Here is a 22951-nt window from a genome sequence, read left to right as displayed (position 1 = left end):
TATCACACCTCAGCCCACCCGCCAGTATGGGTAATTTCTGTACTGTGGGCCCACCTGCTCCCACCTTGCCCATGGGCCCACCTTGGATGGCTCGCTTAACTGGGCAGAATCTTAACCTTTGGCTGTTTGACTAAGTTGGAAAATGTTACTGAAGGGGCTTAACGCCCGTCGCTGGCCCTCGCACCGTTGGTCAACACTACAATGTATGTTATACTCATTATTCTAGCTTATCTGAGCCGTCGTTGACGCATATACTTGTTGACCAGGGTAGTCACGACCACGACCACTTACGCGCCGATACAACTACCACCCCTGCCACCTCCGGCTGAGCCAAAGGACCCTAGAGAATATCCTTTGCTCCATGCTAAGTTTCCTTCATCCATCAAGAGATTCCACCTTGTGTTTCCTAATGGCTCTCGTGCGACATTCCGCGACGGGACAGACGGCGAAGGAGATCTGGACGAGGAGGAAGGGCTGGACAATGGTAAGACCCGACTCAACCGGCAGTTCAAGCAAGGTTGTTGGGCTGGTGGAGGCGGTTGAGCGCTATGGCAGAAAAAGGTCACACGGCACTGACACTATGATGGAGGGCGTAGAGCCTACGACTGAGCGCAAAACACATATGCCTCCTCGAAAGAAGGCAAGGGCGACACATCTTCCACCGATTACTACTTTGAATGCAGCCGCACCTCCATCTCCATTACCATCTCCTCATGGGTCACCACCACCACAGCCTATATGGCCTTCTGCACCTCCTAGTGGCGCCTCTTCTCCACAACATCAAGCACCACTACAACCAGATCTTGCCCTAATGACCCTTCTTACACTTCCCTCTCTTTTATCACATTTTATAAGTCTTCCGCAACCGTTACAATCTTATTTCCTCCTTACTTTATTACGGCATTCTCCCTTACCCGTTCTGCGGAGATCTGACCAAAGTACAGGATCAGAGTCGATAATGACGCGCCAAGCTTTGGATACTCTGGAGGCACGAACTACGGTAGAATAAGGAAGGAAACTCAGAACATGGGATGCAAGTTCTGGGGGAAGTAATGTTAAAAAATCACGCGCCAGAGTGGGAGTTAAAATAGAATGCAACGGCTACCGAAGCGTGACAAGACGCTACAAGATACAATGCGTGGTCTCCAGAGATTGTAAAAAACCACGGCTCAATGGGTGGGTAACGTAGAGTCAGTACCTATCTTCCATGCAGCAATAAATTGGCGAGCCACCATGGGTGAATAGTAAACGCAAGTTGAGGCAGTGGGCTTGAAGGAGCGAGGACTTACATAATCGATGGATCCGTCAGATTCTGCGGTCATTGCCAACCAACTTTCCATTATAATGCCTTGTATTGCCATTGCACTGATACTATACACATGAAAAAGTGAGAAGAACTTCGCGGTTGGAGGCCGATGCACTATCGTCGCTTGCATGCTGTGACATAGCCGTAACCTCCAGATTGTGTTCTAAGTCACATGACCTGCCAGGTTTTGCGGTCATTATAAACCAACTTTCCATTATAATGCCTTATATTGCCATAGGACTGACACCATACACCCGACAAAGTGAGAATGAGCTCTCAATACGGGGCCACTACGCTACCGTACCACGTATACTGTGATGTTGCTATACTTCCATCCTGTCATTGATACCTCTTGCAAGTTTAGATTGGGGGGGTATGTATGACAAACTAAATTTTGTGATCGAATAAATAGATATATTTTGGAAAAGCATAATTATATCTGTCTACATGTTTCGTGACTACAATGTCACGGACTCATCAATTCACTGATGCTAGATCACTCTCAATACACTTGTCTTGGATCTGGTGTATAACGTCGTGGGCGTCTTTTCGGATGAGTTTGTGATCATTTTGCTAGGACGTGTTTGAATATATGTAAAACCATTCACAACAAACGTAAATCACTCACCCAAATCATCTAAATTATCAAGACCTAGAGCAAGTAGCGTGGAATCGATGGGGATTCCTGAGAACATAAGATAAACATATTTTTGCAGCCCGAGTCAAGCGATGATGGGACCCTAACGACGCTTCAACTAGTCCTTGTCATCAGTGAACGGATGATTCCTTGATAATGTAGCCGTGGGAACTACAGAAGGACACAATTCTGCTTCTACTAAATAATATTATATATTCTGCGAGAACTTTTAGTTGTAAATATATAGCCATCAATGCCTGTACGTTCAGAGTAATATAAGCGTCCCACAACAAAGTTATAATTTTCCTCCATCGTAGCAGATAAGGGGTGTTAGTATACCGGTGCCCATTATTTTCAGCATTGTCGTTTTGCCTTATGTATTTTTTCAATTGTGACCTCATTTAAGACATTCTCGTGACACGTAGCTTTGGCATTGTTCAACACGTGTAGGATCTCATCAAAGTCAACCACAAAGTCGTGACTCCGCGCCATCACAACACGCATGGGATATCGGCGCGCTCCTTTCGATGTTGTGGTCTGTTCTCAAATTTCGCATAGATCAAGATGTTATTCCATGCCATCTATGCCCTTGTCGTGCGAAGTAGCTTTGGCACTGTTCAACACGTGTAGGATCTCATCAAAGTCAACCACAAAGTCGTGACTCCCCGCCATCGCAACACGCATGGGATTTTGGTGCGCTCCTTTCGACGTTGTGGTCTGCTCTCAAATTTCGCATAGATCAAGATGTTATTTCATGCCATCTATTCCCTTGTCATGCGAAGTAGCTTTGGCACTGTTCAACACATGTAGGATCTCATCAAAGTCAACTACAAAGTTGTGACTCCCCGCCATCGCAACACGCATGGGATTTTGGCGCAGTCCTTTCGACTTTGTGGACTGTTCTCGTTCTTCCTCAATCTGGTGAGTTTTTCAGAGGCCAACAAACGGCAAAGTTTGAATTTTTATCAGCTATAGACATAATCTCAACCTCATTCAAGAGCCTGTCACTTTATCAATATAACCTACTTTCCTATATTGTCTGGCCCGAAGCTGCTGCATTGCCTATACATCATGTCGCCTGTGGTTTGGTGAAAACTTCTAGTTTCATAGCGCTTTTAGTAATGGTTTGGGGCCTTTGGGAAAATTTTAAAAGGACTGTAAGATCGTCAGGGCGAGCAACTGTGACTATGGCGGTAGGTATGAATGTTGGATACTAGTAAGTGTTGCCTTTGCGATGGTGTGAGTTGAGGTCAAAATTAGATATCGACAAAACCATCCACGTTCTGAAGAAAGTGATGTAAAACGCAGAATGCACACAGCGTGAAATAGGGCGCAAATTGCGCAAGCAGCTACGTAAAGAATCGGAAATAGTTGTAGAAGGCGCGACCTTGAATAAAATATCCTCGTAATTATTAGTTTATTTACAGAGGCTAAAGCATACCGTGAATCCGTGACCAGGAATAGTACGCATGGCTATCTCTTAGGCTTGCCCCACTCGGGCCTTCATCCATGTGCTTCTGCTTCCTTCTTGGCCAAGTAGTACAGTTTGGCATTATCGCCGGAAGAAAACTGGATGAGGAAGCCACATGGAGCGAGCTTGAAGCGTTGACAACGCTGTGAAACTCGCAAAAACCTGTGATGAAAATTTGAATCTGTAAGCTATAAGAATAATTCAGAGATGCGAGCAGAAAAACCAGCTTGAACTTCGTGTTCTGAGAAAAGTGTTGGTCGATGTTGGATCAGAACTGCATCGAAGTTGGCAGGAACTTAGTAAGAAGATAGTACGCACTTGGTAGTAACCATGAGACCACTTGTGACAGCTCTCAGTACTCGTACAGTAACTGGAATTTGCGGCAGTGAGCTACTGGTAGTCACCATGACCAAAGGTAATTGTTAACAAGCCGCCGCGGCTGACTCGGCCGCGGCGAGGTCCAAAATGAGCATCTGATGATTTTCAGATTATCATTGGAAATGTTACAAACTAGGATAGTTCTAACAGCAAAGGCTCAACAGAGCGTTCGTGTTGCTGAGATTCGTAAGGCTCTTCAGATAAGAAGAGGTTCGCAGACTTAGTAGAAGGAGTGCTTCCACTAAGAGATCGGTTCAGACGACTTAAGATTGGTGGTCTTAAGCGAAGGAAGTTCTGGGTAAAACCTAGTAAGATTCAAGTGAAGTTTCTAGGTAAAGTACATGTGCTTAAATAGGGAACCATACGTGCACGGACCAAGGCTATGGTGAGATAATAGTACAGGAGTCGAATGCGGAAGTAACACCAAGAAAGGGAAGTCAAAGTGAAAGAGGAAATAGTAGTACATAGTGACGGACGGTTAAGAAGACAAAGGTGATTGTAACATTACCCCCCTACTAGGGTTGAAGCACCGGATTCAATCATCCTGGTTAGCGTCATAAATGGGATCGTCCGAGTAATCCAAGGCGTCTGGACCCTCGTCCGGTCCGGACTTCATGCGCTCTAGCTCATAGAGCTCTTCTTCTTCTCTGCATTGGGCAGCGTATGCGTCATCTAAGTCGTTTTCCCAGAGCGCGAGTGTTTGGTAAAATCTGTCGTCTTTCCAGGTTAAGGAGGTGGGAGATCCCCCAGCGTAGTGCGGGCAGTAGAATGAGAGATGGCCTGGAGACAATTCTCGACAGACGCGACAGTAGTAGTCGGGACAATGAACTTGCCTATGCCCGAGCGTTTTGCAGTACCTGCAGACGCGATTTTCGTTGGGGTTAGAGGAAGTCGCACGTAAGGGTGATGGGCCCGGTTTAGGGCTAAGAGCTTCGTCTGCGCTAGTAGCGCGTTTCTTTCCCTTATCGGTACGGAAGCGCTGGCCTCGTACTCTCTTTCTAGATGGAGTGGTTCGTCGTATTGGATGGTGGGTGGCAACATCTTGTCGTTCTGCCTCCGCGATTAGCTCAGTAGGAGTGGCAGGTTGGGTTCTTCCCAGCGCCTGTATCGGTACGATCCCATCCGTAAAGGTGTGCGAAGATAGTGAGCTTGGGATAACGAGCGGGGGATGGATATGGAGTGTAGCCAGTGCGTTGGCTAGGTCTTGCACCTCGTAGTGCGACAGGTACTGATGGTTTGGGTCAGCAGCGATTTCTTCGTGGGTGGCTGAAAATGCGGTATAGAGATTGGGAGGATGTTCAATGGTTTCTATGGTGGGGACAGGGATAGGGATTGCTTGGGGGTTCTCTTCTCTGAGAGACGCCATTATGGCTTCTGTTGTCTGCGCAAGATTATTGACTGCAGCCAATAGCTCATTAGGAATGTTAGAGGGAAGAGTAGGTACGGCGTCTTGATAAGAGGGAGGAGGGACTCCGTCTGCGGTTGCGGGGTTCGTAGGAGAAGGCAGGCGAGCAACCCCTGCGGTTTGTTCTGCGACGATGTGGATGACTGTTCTAATATCGTCTTTAACTTCCTCAGGAATAAGACACAAAGCAAAGTTGCATATGCGCCTTTGCATATGCATGAGGCTGTGGCGAACCGTGTTGTCTTCCACGAGGCGACAGACTCGTTCGATGATCTCAGTGGCTCTGATGATGTTAATGAGGAGGTTGATAGAATGGGTGTTCCTTCCAAAGAGGACTCTAGTGAGCTCAATGGCATGCTGGGGGCAGAGGAGTGCAGCCTCAATGAGGGTGAGATCTTCGGCTTGGGTGATGAAGGTTTCGTATCGTTCGTCGTTGGAGTCAAGGGGGGTGGCATCAAAGGTGGAGTGGTATGGCAGCGTGTAGGTGGACGTGGGGAAGGGCATGTTGGTTGTAAGTTTTGTATCTGAGTGAGAACGACGACGTCGAGGTACTGAGTAATCTCAAAGCGCGTTTCTGGTCTTATAGGCTCTAAGGGTCTCCTCGGCATTCTCCAGGTTCTTTTCGGGGATCCACTCGTTGCTGGCGGAAGAATACCCTTTCCAAGATATGAGATATCGACGGCGATTTCCATTTCCTTTATGTGCAAGGATTGCTTCTATTTCATATTCTTCTTCTTCTTCGAGAACATCAGGTGGTGGTTCCAGGAAGTTCGGGCTGTGTACGTCATTTTCGCGATAGGAGGATAGTTGCGAAGCGTGGAACGTAGGGTGGATCTTCCATTGCGGCGGTAATTGGAGTTTAAACGTGATGGGGGAAAGCACAGCCAAGATAGTGAACGGGCCGTATCTCTTGGGTGCCAGTTTCCGGGATGGGAGTTTTAGTCTAAGATTGGTAGCGGATAGCCATACCTTATCTCCGACTTTCCACGGTTCGTACTTCTGTCCGAAGGATCTTTCCGCCATGCGTTGCATAGCGATGTTATGACAGGAGATGGCCTCTTCTCTTATTTTTTGAAGGATTCTAACTCGTTCCTCAGCAGCGGGGACATCTGATTCCGGAAGTAAGTGAGGGAGAGCTTTTGGTTCATATCCCATTATTATGAAGAAAGGGGACGCGTCCTTCGCGGAGTGTCTTCTGTGATTGTGAACGAATTCTGCCATGGGGAGATGCTCCACCCATTCAGACAGATTGTTCTGGCAATACATTCGAAGATACGTTTCTAGTTCTTGGTTTAATCGTTCGGTCTGTCCATCAGTCTGAGGATGATAGGCAGTGGAGGGGGCTAAGGAATAATCCAGGAGTTGTGCGAGTTCGATAGAGAATCTAGATAGGAACTGGGGTCCGCGATCGGAGATTACTTTGTCATGGAGACTGAATCTTTTGAAGACGTGTTTCAAAAAGAGTCTTGCTACTCCTTCGGAGGTGATTGTTTTATGGCAAGGAGTAATGATCACCCCCTTACTAAGTCTGTGGTCTACCACGACCATGACACTGTCAAAGCCGGAGGATACGGGTAGATCAGTGATCAGATCAACGGAGATTTGTGAAAAGGGGCGGGTAGCCAATGTGCTAATGGGGAGTAGTGGTGGAGTTACAGGGTGCGTGTCCACCTTCATCTGCTGGCAGGTGGCGCAGCCATCAACATAATTCCTGATGTAGGTGCCCATACTGGGCCACCAGGCTTCCCGTTTGACAAGTTCTTCGATTTTAAAACGCCCGGGATGCCCAGCAGAAGGGTGATCGTGATGTTTCTGTAATAAATGCGGTCGTTGAGCAGGGGGAATATAGGCTCTGTTTTTGTAGAACAGGATGTTGTCGGTGATACGCCAGTCGCTTAGAGATGATTTCATAGGGGGCAAACATAGGCCGTTAAGAGCATCTTGCGCGGCCGAGAATAGGGGGTCGTCGAGGGGTGTGGTGGAGGCGATAGCCGTGCATAATTCATTGTCGATTAGGCGAATAAACATGGAGTCGGGAAGGAGGACGGTATCGGCATTATCTTCAGATCCGTTGCCGTGGTCCGGTCGACGAGAAAGGGCATCTGGGACCGCTAATTTGGTACCAGGGACGTGATATAACTTTAAGTCAAAAGAAGTCAGGAGTAATTGCCACCTGGCCTGCCTTCTTGACAGGTGTTCTGCTTTCGTAAAGTAGAGGAGGTTCATATGATCTGTAAATACGATGACCGGTTGTGGGTGTCCTTCGAGGTAGTGTCGCCAGTGAGCGAGGGCGCGGATAATAGCTAATAGCTCGCGATCATGAATGGGATAATTTCTTTCGGCGGGACTAAATGATTGCGATAGATACGCACACGGGTGGTAAACACCGTTAGTGTCTGTTTGCAACAGTACTCCTCCTGATGCTACAAGAGAAGCATCCGTAGCGATGGCGAATTGGTGGCGGGGATCAGGGTTCTGAAGAACGGGGTGCGAACTAAAGCATTCTTTCAGTTTTTCGAACGTTTGTTGACACAAGGGCGTCCAGGAGAATGGGATATCCTTTTTTGTTAAGTTGATAAGGGGTCGAGCTATATCAGAGTAATGGGAGACGAAGGTCCGGTAGAAGTTGCAAAAGCCCAAAAAGGAGCGGACGTCTTTGACTGTTTCCGGGACGGGCCAGTCTTTGATACCGGCCGTCTTCCCTTTATCCATCTCTACACTTCCTGGCTTGATGATCATTCCAAGGTATTCCACTTCGTTGGCATCGAACGTGCACTTTTCCGGTTTGACAAACAACCTTTCTTTTCGTAGTTTGTCTAGAATAATGCAAGTTCGTTGTTGGTGCTCAGCAGCTGTCTCAGAGAAGATAAGCATATCGTCCATATAGATGACGAGCCATCCTTCGTTAAGTTCCATTCTGAATGTGTCGTTCATATACGCTTGGAAAGTAGCGGGGGAATTACACAATCCAAAGAACATGACCGTGGGTTCGAAGAGCCCTTCTTCCGTAATGAACACGGCTTTCCATCTGTCATCCGGATGAATCCGAATGTTATTGTATCCGGACCGGATATCGATTTTGGTAAATATTTTCGCGCCGTGTAATCGTTCAACCAACGATGATGGAAGTGGTAAGGGGTACACGTTTTTGATAGTCTGATCGTTCAAGAAGCGATAGTCCTGGCATGGTCTGAGTTCTCCGCTTTTCTTTCCTACAAAGAAGAATCCGCTTGCTTGAGGGGATTTGGATTTCACGATGAACCCTTTGGCAAGATTTTCCTCGATAAATTTTTTTACTGCGTTTCGTTCATTGTAGGAAAGGGGGTAGATTTTGGATGTCTTGGGGATAAATCCAGGCTTTGTTTCGATTCGGTGATCGATACCTGGCCTTTCGGGGGGTAATTCCTTTAAGCCATCTTTTGCAAATACATCAGAGAAGTTGTGGAGATATTCCGGTACCAGTTCTTCAAAGGTTTTCTTCTTCTTTTCTTTTTCTTCTGAGGCGAATTCTTGTGCTTTATTACTAAACTTGGGAGTTTCTTCGATTTGTCGGAGGTATTCCCCTTCGTCCGTGAGTTCAGTCAAAGAGGATGGCGACGTACTCCAAGCATCTTCTTTCATATTGAATTTCTTTGTGAAAAAGGTTTTCTGTGGTCGAGAGGTTTGCTTGACATATTTTTCGATCTCGGCCGATTTTTCTGTTGCTGGAAGGGATACCGTTTGTTTGGTCCAGTCTATAGCGGGGTTCATAGCTCGGAGCCAGGGGATTCCTAATAGGATTTGGTCCTTCTTTCCTAACTTGGTGATGTTGAATTTTCCTATCATCATTCTTTGATCGATTAGGACAATCAGCGTGCAGTACCGTTCTACCGGTCCACTGCTGAAGTAGCTTCCATCTGCTGTTCTGATGTAGAATGGGTTTTCGAGTTTCTTGGTTCCGATATTATGCTTCTTTACGAAGTCTTCGGAGATATAGGTTCCAGCAGCTCCTGAGTCAATTACTGCGGTGGTTTCGACGTTTTTCTGACGCGTTCGGGATACGAGAGTTACGGGGATACGAAGTTCTTTTCTCTCACCAACTGCTTGTATTAGGCGTACAGGTTCTTCTGGAGGCGCTATCGTCGATATAGGTCTCCTGTTTAAAAATCCTCGTCAATCCTCCTAGCTTCTTCTTCTTCTACTTTCCTAACCATTGGGTAGGAGGTCTTCTTCTTCTGTGGGCATTCCCTTGCCCGATGTCCGATTTGATGACAGTTGAAACACTTTCCTGTCCTCATATATTCCTGTTTGGTTTCGTCGGTGATCCGATCAATAACCATGGCATCCCTATCTCTGGCAGGGGTGTATCTTTGATCTCCACAGCTGTTCCTTTTCAGGACTTGTGACGGGAGTCTGCTCCTACGAGCTCGTAGTCTCGCGTAACAATTGTCTAGATCGATTACTGCCGTGATGTAGTCGTCGAGGTTCTTGGGTACTCCTCCTGCGTTGAACATCTTTGTTAGAAGGCCTCCGTTGAGGCCATTCTCAAAATGATAGATCTTCATATGTTCTTCTTTGATCTTTGCTTGAGTAAGCAGCCTTTGGAAGTCTGCAATGTACGTCTGAAGGCCTTCCGGGCCTTGTTTCAACTCTAGAAGTCGTGCTAGCGCAGTGCCAGCTGGGTCAATTGGTCCGAAGGCTTTTTCAAAGCTTTCGCTGAATTCTTTTAGGGTTCCATAGCCCTTCTTCTGCACCGTCGAATCTACGGTTTGGGCTTCGGTAAGAAAGTCTTCTTTCCAGGACAAAGCATTTCCTTCGTTCATAAACGAGGAAATGAAGATTACTTTCTGCGTGTCGGTTTTATAAATTTCCGCGTTGATATCAATGTAAGCATTGCATGAGAGCAAGAATGACTTGGACTTGTCTCTGTCGCCATCGAATGTAGGAGGATGGTTGATCTTGAATTCTGTTGTCTTGGATGAGGCTGACATGTTCAATGGTGGCACAGGAGTACCAAGATTCAGGGCTCGGAAGGTAGGGGTGAGTGAAGTCAGATTGTCGCCTTTGTCTTTGCCTGCACTAGCTGTCTTGCTCAGTCAGGATTCTTCTGTTCTGGTTTCGAGTTTCTTTGACACGTATGGATGTAGGTGTCTTTTCTGGACTTGAATCTTTTGTTATGAACTAGGATAGTTCTAACAGCAAAGGCTCAACAGAGCGTTCGTGTTGCTGAGATTCGTAAGGCTCTTCAGATAAGAAGAGGTTCGCAGACTTAGTAGAAGGAGTGCTTCCACTAAGAGATCGGTTCAGACGACTTAAGATTGGTGGTCTTAAGCGGAGGAAGTTCTGGGTAAAACCTAGTAAGATTCAAGTGAAGTTTCTAGGTAAAGTACATGTGCTTAAATAGGGAACCATACGTGCACGGACCAAGGCTATGGTGAGATAATAGTACAGGAGTCGAATGCGGAAGTAACACCAAGAAAGGGAAGTCAAAGTGAAAGAGGAAATAGTAGTACATAGTGACGGACGGTTAAGAAGACAAAGGTGATTGTAACAGGAAACATGAATTAAGGGACCAGTGACCATACGTACATTAAAGCCAACTTTGAAAGAGAAAAAAAATAGTGTGTGGGACACTAGGATCTTGAAGGTTCTCAACTGGCAGGCCCGCCGGTGGGTAGTATCTGCATGATGCGGGACTCGGAGGAGGCAAGTTGCAACTTCGAGTCACGCCGTGACTGGAGGCTGACTCCGAACTTGGCAACACAGATTCCCGAAAATGAACCTATAAAGGCCCAGTACTAGTGTGTTTAATGATTTAGCTCGAGGCTACCATACAGCATGAATCATTCTAAACAGTCCGAGTTGGTAATTATTGTTCGCTGATTTTGGATCATCCGACTCCGTCAGCCTTCAGTTGGCAAGCTTACTAGTTATGCAGAATAATGGTGAGTAGTAGGCTGAAAACAAACATTTAAGTAGACAGTAGTGCTAGTACTAGGTGAGGCTGAGCTAAGTTAGAAAGACAAGCCGTCTTCCTCATCCTCACCCTCGTTCTCATCCTCACCATCTTCTATCTCCTCATCCAGGTCAGTATCACTCTCATCATCAGACTCCTATTCATTCGTGTCTTCATCTTCTTCGCTCTCATGATCCTCTTCCTCCCCTCCTCCTTCAAAGCTGTCATATTGACCTTCGCTCTCCAAGTCACCAACATCACCATACTCCTCCGGTTCCAGGCTATCCGCGAGGTCCACGTCCGCACAATCTCTTGCCATTCCTCGTAGGACGATAGGATGTCCAATTCCATGGTGCGTATAACACATAAACATATCACGGTCCACGAATCTGTGTGGTTGTCAACAGTTTGGTAAGGATGACAGGACGAAAGGTTGTACTTACATGCCAACATAATATCCTTCCCAGTCATCTAATTCATCACGTTGATGTCCGAAGGATTTCCCATAGCGAAGAGACGTGGTACCACGACCGGAAGAAAAGGCCGGAATCAAATGAGCACTTCGGATGACCTGACCGGGATCAAGAAACCCGAACGCGTCAGGGTCAGACTCATCTACGAATGCGACCTTTGGAAGTCGAGCACAATTCATCCCTGACTGGTAATCGGTCAGGCGCGCCAACCATCTGACATAGAGAACCTCAATCTGATGCCTTTTCACTAGACCTTCGTTATTGAGCCACACATCCATATGGTAGATGCCCAGAACGCAGGCATACCAGTATGGATGTTGGGGCGCCGTTTCCCCAGACAAAACCATAATATCAGGGTGTGTCAGAGTATTAATGGTATCATACTCTCGTCGTAAATCGTAAGTCGTGTAATGAACCTATTGATTTGGAGAATCACGCTGCTAGCAACACTCGAAAAATGCGGAACATACCTGCATTGTTTGGACAGAATAAAGTCTATTGTCCGAGATGATAACCGAATTACGCTCGTGATTGGAGAAGGTACAGTCACAATGAGTGACATCTAAGTTTCGAAGTTGGTATAGTACATGATCCTTGAGTTTTGGAATGAACACCTGCATATTATTGTGAGTAAGGTGAACAATGGGGAAAGTGGCACCTACCGCTACGGCTGGATCATTGTCATGATCTCGAAGAAACTTGAAAATATCCAATGGGTTGTTGCGGCTACGCGTTGGTATATAGTGATGATCCTTTAAGTTGATCCCTGCAGGAAAGTCGACTGGTGGCTGGTACCAAGTATATGAGCTGTGTTCTGCCTCTGCTACTCGCCGAAGTACTTGTCGACGACGCTCATGCTTTGCAAGTTGAGCCGTGGTGTCCAATTTACTGGTGAGCGGATAGAATGCTTTGAGTGCTCTGTGCGCTAACTCTCCCTGCCAGACAACTCAAGATCAGACTCAGACATTGTACCAAAGATGGGACGTACAATTTGCGATGTATACGAGTCAACTGTTCCAAAGAGCCGGATTGACCGTAGATAATCCCCCATGGCATGAAATTTATAAGTGTTCAAATTAAACTTCTTCACCTTTCTGCCACAACTCCCAGCATCCGCGTTGTCGAAACGTGAGCGTTCACGTGCGGCCTTGCGTTCTCGAGCAGCCCTTTCTTTCGGTAATTCCACAGTAGAGAAAGTGGCACATGTGAAGTCGCGAAACTTACGCAAATGATAGGACAACTTTTTGAATGTCTCATCTAGCAGTGATAGGGTAGTGTTGGAATGCATTCGTAGTTTGGCAAGAGCGTGCCATTGGGCAAACCTGTATAGGAGTGACTGCACAATAGCATCATGATCTGCTGGGAAAAGCCCCTCGAAGACCGGTATCACACACTGATGAATGTCACCAACGCCCATCATCAAATGAGCCAGAAAGACGTACCTGCAGAATGTCCTCGAAGTCTCGCGCTGCAAGCCGTTTCATTTCGGACGTATTATTCGAAAACTTCCGAATGATCCCATTGCCATATGATGGGACGTGGCGATATCTATGTTTAACACAATCACCCTCAATCAGTAATGAAAGTTGTATGCGACGAACCTATAGTCAAGACTTGCAACCAACTTGTCACCTCCGGGAAGCGCGTAAAGTAGACGGATGAGGTGCGTAAACAGCGCCTTCCATGTACCTAGCTCACATTCATGCATAAAATCAACTACAAGTATGTGAAAAGCGTCGAACCCAAGGGGTCCAAGCCTTTCTACAAAAGTGTTCTAGTTTACAATTAAGTACCAATCATAAGGATAATAATTTCTAAGGTACTTACCACAGTCGGCACCCATGAACCTTCTCCAATAATCGCCTGCACCTTAGAGCCATTCACAGTATTTCCCGAGTAGTAGATAAATCCGTGGGCCTTGATTATCTTCTCCAGACAGTAAGTCCTAAGGGTAGCGACACAATTTCGCATGTCTTTAAACAAGCCAAGACCGTCAAAGGAGGCTTTCAGCATGAGACAGCGCGGACACGGGCAAGAGCCCATATCTTTGATTGTTGCTATCAAAACCCTAAGGCGATGATGAGTACATGAACGAAAATAAAACAAGACGTGCACTTTTCTGGATAATCGGCCGAGTAAGTGAAGATTCGCAGAAAAACCCTTCTGAGTATTCCATCTGGACACCGAAGGACGATTCCGTGACAGTATGCGTGAAGGAATTCCGCATCCAATAAATGCTTCCAACATGCATGAAACAAATCTCGCTGACAATGCACATGGAGAGCTGCCATGCCGCTTTTCGATATCTGCGGTAAGCTACTGAAGACGTCCTTTACATTATCCGGAAGCTGGAAATTTATTGTGAGAGAGACATGGCGCAGGAGGGAGATGACCTACAGAAGGTAAAAATCCAACAAGGTGGCATGCGCCAGATTTGGGTGCTGATCGGGCATACTTCGTTAAATTTCCAAAGTATAAATACAAGGGCCAAGCCTTGGCCGTTCCGAAGGTGGCCAGATGAGTTGCATTGGAAAAAAACATTAGTCCAGCGATGACACGTTCGAGTGAGCAACCAGGCTCTCTTGGCTGTCTATGCAGACCATCCTGGGCTTCTAACCAGGAGTCAGAGGTGTACAACTCGTCGAACACGTGTTCTTGATGGCTGTCCAGCGGATCCTTCCATAGACGCTTGAAGGGTGAAAGATGGAATGCGCTGGCCTGAAGGTCGGCGAATGCGGAACGAATCACCGATAAGAGTGGCCGGTAATGAAATGCCGAAATGTTAAGTGATCTGCCCCGGTCGTCTTTTGACTTGGAAGGGATATCAAGGGTGATATCTGTTGCCAACCAGTCGTCCGGGAAGGTTACAGGCCCCTTTCCACCGTTATCGTCCAATGCGCGCAGACTCCTCCTTACCAAAAATTCATCCAAGTCCCTTGAATCGAAGTCCTTCGCCAGAATGACGTCTTTAACAAGACGCGTCATTTCAGCCTCCGATTTCTGATGACTACCGGAGTTCATCCATGTCATCAGACGGTAGACGGTCATATTGGGGAAGGGAAAAGGCGGTCCAGAGACCAAATCAGACCCATCCGCATCCACGTAGGTGGTCATTGGACAGGAATTGGCTAGCTGGGTAGATGAGATGTATTTATCGGGCTCGAACGAGGGGCGCCTAGGATATTGTCGGCAAAGTCCAATGGCGTTAAATACTGTTTGGAGAGAATCACGCAGAGTCAATAAGACTCTTTGGATTCTGTGCTGCGGTCGATTGTGAGTTTCGGTCGCATGAGATGGGTCATCCCCAGCGGAATCTGAGGGATTGATGTCTTCATCGGCAGGTAGAATATCGGCAAACCTTCTTGGGAGGGGCCTGGACGTGCTTCGCGAAGGACGTTGATCTGTGTCCGCTAATGAGCGATGGGTGAGGTTACCATTAGTATGCCGCAGATACAAGATTTTATGGAAGATGTGCACCTAGTAGGTCATGTTCATTCACGGCGGTATCATAATCCTCCATTGACATTGCGACATCTACAACGTCCAATTCCTGAAATGCAGAGGTTGAGACACTGCTGTAGTAGTAGCACGAGCGGCATTGTGACTAACCTTTGAGTTGCTACTGGACTCAGCCACACTAGGTTCGCAACTGGCTGCAGATTTCGAATGATTGGTAAATAGCATCGGTCGCGGCTGTGAATTATAGTAAGTCAACTTAAGAGAACTAAGTCCGAAGTGAGAGTTGAATCTAGACTTGGACTCAGTCACGGTGAATCGATGACTCGGACGTACTAGTACGGGAGCATCAGCGTTAGCCTGAGCCTTGGTTGCGTTAAGCCGTAGTGTCAACTTTCTTCGGAATGTTTTATTCAATTCATTTGCCCGGTGCCTCCTTTTCTGCGAGGCTAATACACTTGCCCTCTGGTAATACTTGCATGCAGAACGATGTCTACTAAGTCCGCGAAAATCGGTGTCCTTCTCCCAAGAGCAACGCAAGGCCCCGCAGGACACCGTGACCATAGAAAGGATGAAGATGAATAAAAGAACCCAAGGCGACCGAGATAGATGCATTCCACCACAGCTGTCGTGATGATAGAGACCGTCAAAGAGCCCTAAGGATGCGGCAGGATCATAGCGGCGGTGACCGGCCAGTCCCCGACTCTGCCCGTCCCATAAACTTTATGATCATTTTATGATTCAGTTCTTATCATATCTCTCGATTTCCAATCCATATATCGTATCAGGAGGGACTGTACATGCTGTAATTACAAGTAATTCGATGATACAATTGCACCCAATACTAATTCTGCGGCTCCAACATTCATCAGCTTCTTAAACATTTGTGTGTTCAACTGTTGGAAAAACAATCAGCTTGAAACTATGTCTGAGCATGCAAGGAAAATGCTCACAACCAAGCAACACCAAAGGTATCGTGTGTACTGGCTTCCCTGGAAAACCTCCGAAACACGGTCACGAAGAAGTCGTGTCTTGGCACAAACTGATTAAACCGTAAGCACAGTGACTGAGAGGTGTGGCAGTCTGGTCCTCTTGAATCCCGATAAAGTTCTTCGACAGTATGGACAGCGTTGCCGAGTGCTTGACATGCATTAACTAAATGAGCGAGAATCCTTTGGCGTGAGTAGAGTTGACTGAAGGCGAAGTTACGGTCACGTGCACTGTTTGATGTGGGCAAAATACCAAAAAAACTGTTAACAGCCTGGAGGCTCGCGGCGAGATGACTCGTACAGGGTTTTCATCCCAATGACGTTGAAAGATATCTGGATTAAGTAAGTTAGATGATACTAGCCTGAGATATGACAAAATCTGGATTACTATCGAAGTCCTCATATACGGACGATCAAGATGCAACGGTCGCGCAATTCAAAATTGGCGACATTCTTGAATCTTTTCAATGAAGGGCTTGTGGATTGCACCTTGGACGTTCAAGTTGGTCCTAGAAAGGACGAGACACTGCAGAACGTGCACTCTGAATTCACACACCTCCATCTTGATCTCCAAAGGTTTGTCTGGGAGCACACGGTTAGACTCGGACTCTTGAAATCATCAAACAACCGCAGGCACATTGCTCACCGATAGAGCGATGGTCGGTAAAGATGGTGGGGTTGTGGGAATTGTAAATTACGAACGTGACTCAAGCATATGCCGTCCCCTCTGAGAGTTTCTTCGCATCAGCATGATCGAGCCTGAGGCTCTGAAGGGAAGCAATATACGCCTGGACGAGGAAGAATGAAGTCTGCGAGGAAGAAGAAAAGAACACCCGCGGGAAACTCACCATTTGTGACCGCCCCATTTGAAGCCGAGCTAGTAAGCTTCTTCTCTAATATTCTTCATGTGTAGAAATGAAGGAGTGTGATACCTTTGATGAAAAAACATCGTCTGGGAAGATATTCGATGATTTAAGGCGGCGAGCCAACTTCAAGGAAAGAGCTTACGATCGCAAAACAGAGAACGATCTCCGTGGACTCAGAAGGGCCGTGAGCGTCACTGACTTTTTCATCTAGACAATCCTGGGCCTTGGTATCACTCCAACCAGTGCGTAGCTAGAATACGGGCCTGCTGCCAGTTAACTTATCATGATCATCCAAGTCTATGTTAAGGTTATGACATATTGAAGACGCACCCTGAATAATTACTGAGCAATTTACTGGCAGAGGATGAAACTTTGACTTGTAGCGTATTAACATATATCGTTCTGTGATACCACCATGGCGGAGAGAATATGATCAAGTAAGTGTTCACCGTGAACGTGACTGAGGCCGTGACTCATCTGCCATTCAGTCACCCGTGGGCCGTGAGCGTGTGAGCTTTAAAGTGGCAACCTCATTTAATTAGACATCACTGTCAAATATGCAATTCGAAAGACCTGTTAATGTAGTGCATTTCCCCGATATACTGATTCGAACCCGTACGCAGTAATTTATGACTATGGGATGGAAGATATTCGGATAAGTACGACGAAGTGATGAGATGAAGTACAATTGGAAATGGGGACTTCAGACTCGCAACGATTTCATTAGATCACCCTTCATAGGTTGGTCATGCCTCACAGGCTCATAACCCGGCATCACAGAACATGCCTTCTGAAATCTTTGAAGCCATGTGTCTTCCTCGCGCCTTAAGATCATCAGAAAGTGGGTGTATTGGCGGACTCGACATTGCGCTGCAGCGTAGTTTGCAAACACCATGTGAATGGTGTTCGCCAGCAGCACATCTTGCTCATCGACTTGCCCCTGAATTTCATCCAGCGACACACGTCCCAGCTTCTCTTCCGTGATCACACAACCTATCTCCTGAATCTTCTGTGCCCATGCATCTTCAGCGCGCTGCAAGAGCGCCACGAATTGAGTGTACTGTCGAACTCGGCTCTGTGCAGCCAGGTAGCTAGTATGCACCGTGTCAATGCTGCACATGGTGAACAGTTCGTCTTGCTCGTCATTGTTCATGTCTATTCCGTCGAGAGATAACTTACACAAAAACTCAGTGTTCGCGCCGTATAGCAAAATAAGAAAATCTCGTACGATATATATTTGTCTCTCGAGGTCGTGACCAGTAGATATTATATTCGAAATATGCTCATGCTTTAGAGGTATAACGTGTGGGCTGCCTTCGTGAAGAGAACGCTCAAAGTTACAGACAGTCGAGGATAGCGTTGAAACTGGAGCTGAGAACATGTTGCAAAGATTCGAATCATGACTCAGCCATCCGCTTGGCTTTTAGGGGAAGCTTTCAATCGGAGTATTCAGTGTTTGGAATTCAAGTTCGGATGATCACTCCAGGAAATCAAGACCGACTGCCAAGCATTGAGAGATGTACTAGGTGGTAGGTAGTAGGAGGAGATGAGATTGTTGGGAAGAAGGATCATTTTGCATCAAAACTATTGATCTCCCAGTCATGAGCTGCAGCAGAGTATAGGGAATAGGAGATCCAGACGCAATTGGGAATACCAAATAAGGGTTTTTAAAGCTCCGAGAATAGTTCAACTGATATTCACGCGATGGACTGAAACATCACTGAATTCTCTACCAATCACTGAACTCTCCACATCACCGTAATGCAACCCGAGTCACTAGTACGATACTGATGGTATAGTTGTACTACTACTCATCATCAAAATCTATATAATATTGCCATATGGCATCAAAAACCTCCTTTGAATCAGGTTTCTTTGACACCATGACCGTGACATCTGGCAACACTGCCGCAGCTACTGCAGCGGATGCAGGAGATAGTGATGGCGTGGGTACTAGAGGAGGAGACTGAGGAGGAGGACAATGACAATTAGTACAAGAAGAACAAGAAGGACAAGAAGGAGGAGGGGGCAGTGGTAGCAGCAACATGGACAGAGAACCCATTGTTGGAAGTGCTAAGTTTGACAGAGAATGGATGGCTGGCTGCTGGAGAACATCCAGTGGGGGCTGGTAATAGTAGAATGTTGCAATATTTGCTTCAGCTCGAGCAGCCATTGTGAAACTCTGCCTTGCAGTACGTTGCGCTCTAGTTCTACTCCCGGGCTTATACATCTTGATTTCGAGACTGTTGCTGCTGCTGGTGCTTTCTAGTTACACAAGTTGTGATCATCAATGATTTCGAGTTGGATATAGAGAAGAAAATGTACTACGTATCGGAGGCATGTCTAAGTGCCACACCATTCCGACGATGTACTCAGCACAAACGAAAACAGCAGCACTGGAAGGCAGTCCGAGTGCAGCTATTATTTTAACGTCGCGAGGACTATTTAAAACTCACCTTCATGGTGGCGGTAGCATCACTGGCAGGATTACATATTATAATGCGTGCCCGCACCTCGAGGTCCTATGTTATGTCACAGTGCCAATTCGATTTTAATGAGCGTCCGGAGCTTCCCAGCGCTCTCTGATATGATGTCCGAGTAGGTCACTGAATCGAAAGATTATTGTCGCCTACCGAATAGACCCTCGGCTCAAGCCTCGAACAGCGGAAATGTAAGTCCCTGATAATGATAATCGGATAGTTCAAGGTTGCGAGACCCCGGATCTCCAATCGTTCGCTTCTTAGATCCTTCACGATGATGATGGAATAGGACCGTATAGGACTAACAGACCTCAGGAATACCCTAGGGTTCGTTATTCAATTTGAATGAACTCATGTTCACCAAATTGTGGGCATGAGGGTGCGGCAGCCAACTTGAAGTTGCTTTTCCAAGTGAAACTCCTGCCGAATCCTTGAACGTTTGCACATGGGAAAAATCATTATTATTCAATATTTAATCGATCTTGCAGAGTGCAAAAGAGGAAAAATCTGGATCTACATTGGTTCCATGGGAAGAGCATCTGGCGTTGGGCGTAGTAGCGAAGCTCATCCTGTGAAGACATTACTCACAGTATTCATATATCAGGATAGATCCCTCATGGCCGCAATATACTCACCTGGCTGTCAATTTCCTATAATATCCAGACATGCACTCAGGCTAGGATGTCACGGTGTATGGTGTAGTGCGTGTTTCTTCGGATAAAAAGTTCTAGTAAAATTGTGTTGAAAATAAAGTTAAATAACAATAGTCAAATAACAATTATACTGACTCACCTTTGTGGTCTTGTTGCCGAGATGATATCAGATACTCGGGCCCGGAAGGGACAGGTCTGAGAGTCGACTCCATGCAGCACCAGAATGCTAACAACTCGGAAAGCACGAGAATGAACAAGAGTCAATATGTAAGTCCACATAAAACCCTTCAGTTTCTGATATTCTACCGTTAGTGACTTGAAACCATGGATGATGGTATGACTTGAACAACTGCTGGCCCATCGCGACCGGTTTGAGTTGAGATTCCTGCGCCAACTGAAAGTCGGCACTTGCCGATACCGGCAGCGTCCCGAGGGCCGCTATGATTACGATCATTTGTAATTATCTATTCGCGGGGCTTCTTCATTCACAGCGCCACCTGTGACGAAGACAACCGCACTCAGCATCCAACACTCATGCCTGCCACCATAGTAGCTCGCCCTGATCCTAAGCATGATTGTTCTTTCAATCCAAATTTCCCTAACCATTACAAGCGCTATGAAACCAGAAGTTCCACTCATGCACAGGCGACACGCAGTACCGGCAATGCTGCCAGCAGCCTGAGAACCCCCAGTGGAAATCAATACAAGCAAAAGCTCCTGAAGTCTGGGCCAATGTCCCCAGGATCGCTGCTGGGAAACAGAACTACAGAACCCCAATCCATCAAAACACGCCTACCTATGGAGCAGGAGACACAAGATAACGAATCAGTTGATTGTGAAGAGGGTACAAACGATGTTGCTACTATCGTAGCAGATTCGTTGTGTGATCATGATATCCAAAAGTCCTACCACTCTGAACACTTCACTCCAAGTATGTGCAATGGGGAGTCGATGTTTTATTGTATTCTGATTTGGTTGAAGATGTACAAAATGTTTTGAAGTATTTAACTGGACTGGCTCCGGTAAGTACCTACATGGTATGTTCTTTATCAGCGAGTCAACAGTTGATATGCTTACCAAATATCACAGGAATTCCACGGTGTGAAACCGCGAGAATTCGAAATAATAGAACATGAGGTGGAAGAAACGGGCCGCATATCAATAAAGCCCAGGTCGAGTTGATCAAACTATTTCTGTTTTGGTAATGCTAAACTGAGCGCTCCAAGGCTCGCTTATGACTATAACGAACAACTTCTTACCATCAATATGCCTACAGTCCTGCATGAAGCTTTTCACGATGATCTGAAGGATTTGTTCACATCAGCTATCAAGGATCTCCCTTACAATCGCAGAATCATTCGCCCTCAAGTTCACATGAACAACAAACTCCGGCTCAAGAGCAAATCGGTCACACCAGATATGGTCATCTCACTAACTGCCATGCAGGGGCCCACGCAAAAACTGCTCATTCCCTACGTAGGAGAAACGGCATTGACAGAGCAATGGGATCATGTGTTTAAGAAGATGGAATCTATGATTGTCGCACGTCCAGAGATCGTCTTAGCTTCGATCGTATTAGTACGCGAAGCCAAATGCTACACCTCCCCTCACCAAGATTCTATCGCGATGCAGACGTTACACAACCGCTGTGATAGCGAAGAGAAGCCCGACCCCATTTCTCTCGAAGACTTCATCAATCAATGTTCAACACCACAGGACTTCAAGGAACCCTTGCAAGTCGCTGATCATACGTGGTGTCACATCGAGTCTGTAGAGTATTTTGTCTGGATTAAGGGAGATAAGGATAAGGTGATTGACATGCATAACAGCAAGCCAGAGGACAGAGCATATGGCATGAGTTCTATTGTGGGTACACTCGTCGATATAACCAAGTTCTTACAGGTCTTACTGCCTGAGCTGCACATGGACGATGTCACAAAGATATTCGACTGAGGAATGTCGCAGATGAGAGACCTCTTCCTCTCGTTCCAGAAAGACCTCGACTCCAAATCTGTCGTCGATCATTCCGCTCTGGAGAATTTCATCATCCCGCCATTCCCCATTGACTGGGACCTTGGCTCGCTGGGAGTCCTGACTGCGGTGGACCTCACAGCATACACACGCTATGTCGACTGGCATGACGTGTGTTTCAGAGGCGCCAAGCGCACACGTGATTCATCTTACGAGCCTTCGGAATCGGAGCACGATGACAGTAGCTCCGAGTCCGGGGAAGCTCACACATCGAAGCCTAGTGCAATCCCCAAAGTCCCCCCCCCATCTTACGTTCAGAACCTTCATGTTTGGTCGTAGTGACGCCGACTCTACACTCGTGGCCAGCAGCTCGACGGCTCCCACGGCAGCGACCCTGCCTGAATCCTCGAAGGTCAAGTCCAAGTCCAAGGCTCGTCGCACCAAGGGTCCCAACAAGCGTGCGAGAACTTAGCACACCTCGGGGGTTACATGTAAGCGAAACATTCAAAGGACGTTCATCATGTTGATTCCGCTTTTTGTTTTAGCTTTTCACTTTTTGTTTTTGTTTTTGTTTTTGTTTTTGTTTTTGTTTTTGTTTTTGTTTTCGCTTGTTGCTTGTTGTTTGTTGTTTTTTGCTTGTCATTTTTCATGTATCGTCTTTCGATTCACGTGTTTCACTTACCAATTCCCAGCACATTGTGTGAACTACACCACAGATAGTATAATCCTGCCATTTTTCCTAGCACTACTACCTCGTACACCTGCAGAGCATTTTACACTACAGTTTGTTACGAAGTACCTCTGATAAACGTATTCCCGAATCACCACTCAGTAGCAGCCTAGACTCGGAGGATGAATGAATAGCCATCTGAACTACTCACGTGATGATAGCTGTTTGGTAATTTAGATTGGTAACTTTAGATCCAAACAA

The 22951-nt window shown here is 46.5% G+C and overlaps 3 protein-coding genes across 3 annotated transcripts; 2 read left to right on the top strand and 1 right to left on the bottom strand.

Annotated features, from left to right (window-relative positions):
- Positions 1-142: 142 nt before the first annotated feature.
- On the top strand, positions 143-1100 carry F5891DRAFT_1258310 (uncharacterized protein; the record flags this gene model as incomplete). The annotated part of the gene is made up of 3 exons (XM_041370072.1): positions 143-203; positions 272-538; positions 597-1100. The coding sequence occupies 3 exons, from the start codon at positions 143-145 to the stop codon at positions 1007-1009; spliced, it is 741 nt and encodes a 246-aa protein (XP_041219336.1). The 3' UTR covers positions 1010-1100.
- Positions 1101-17619: 16519 nt separating this feature from the next.
- On the bottom strand, positions 17620-18297 carry F5891DRAFT_985577 (uncharacterized protein; the record flags this gene model as incomplete). Its single annotated transcript, XM_041377617.1, has 2 exons — positions 17620-18071; positions 18096-18297. The coding sequence occupies 2 exons, from the start codon at positions 18295-18297 to the stop codon at positions 17620-17622; spliced, it is 654 nt and encodes a 217-aa protein (XP_041219335.1).
- A 2286-nt stretch (positions 18298-20583) lies between these two features.
- Positions 20584-22359, top strand: F5891DRAFT_1258309 (uncharacterized protein; the record flags this gene model as incomplete). Its single annotated transcript, XM_041370071.1, has 5 exons — positions 20584-20980; positions 21031-21071; positions 21139-21221; positions 21276-21915; positions 22015-22359. 5 exons carry the CDS (start codon positions 20584-20586, stop codon positions 22357-22359), a joined length of 1506 nt encoding a protein of 501 aa, XP_041219334.1.
- Between the last annotated feature and the right edge of the window lie 592 nt (positions 22360-22951).

This window comes from Suillus fuscotomentosus (genome assembly GCF_016647785.1).
Source record: "Suillus fuscotomentosus strain FC203 chromosome Unknown F5891scaffold_91, whole genome shotgun sequence".
Lineage (NCBI taxonomy): Eukaryota > Fungi > Basidiomycota > Agaricomycetes > Boletales > Suillaceae > Suillus > Suillus fuscotomentosus.
Note: the sequence above shows the minus strand (reverse complement) of the source record. Positions and strands in the feature narration are given on the sequence as shown.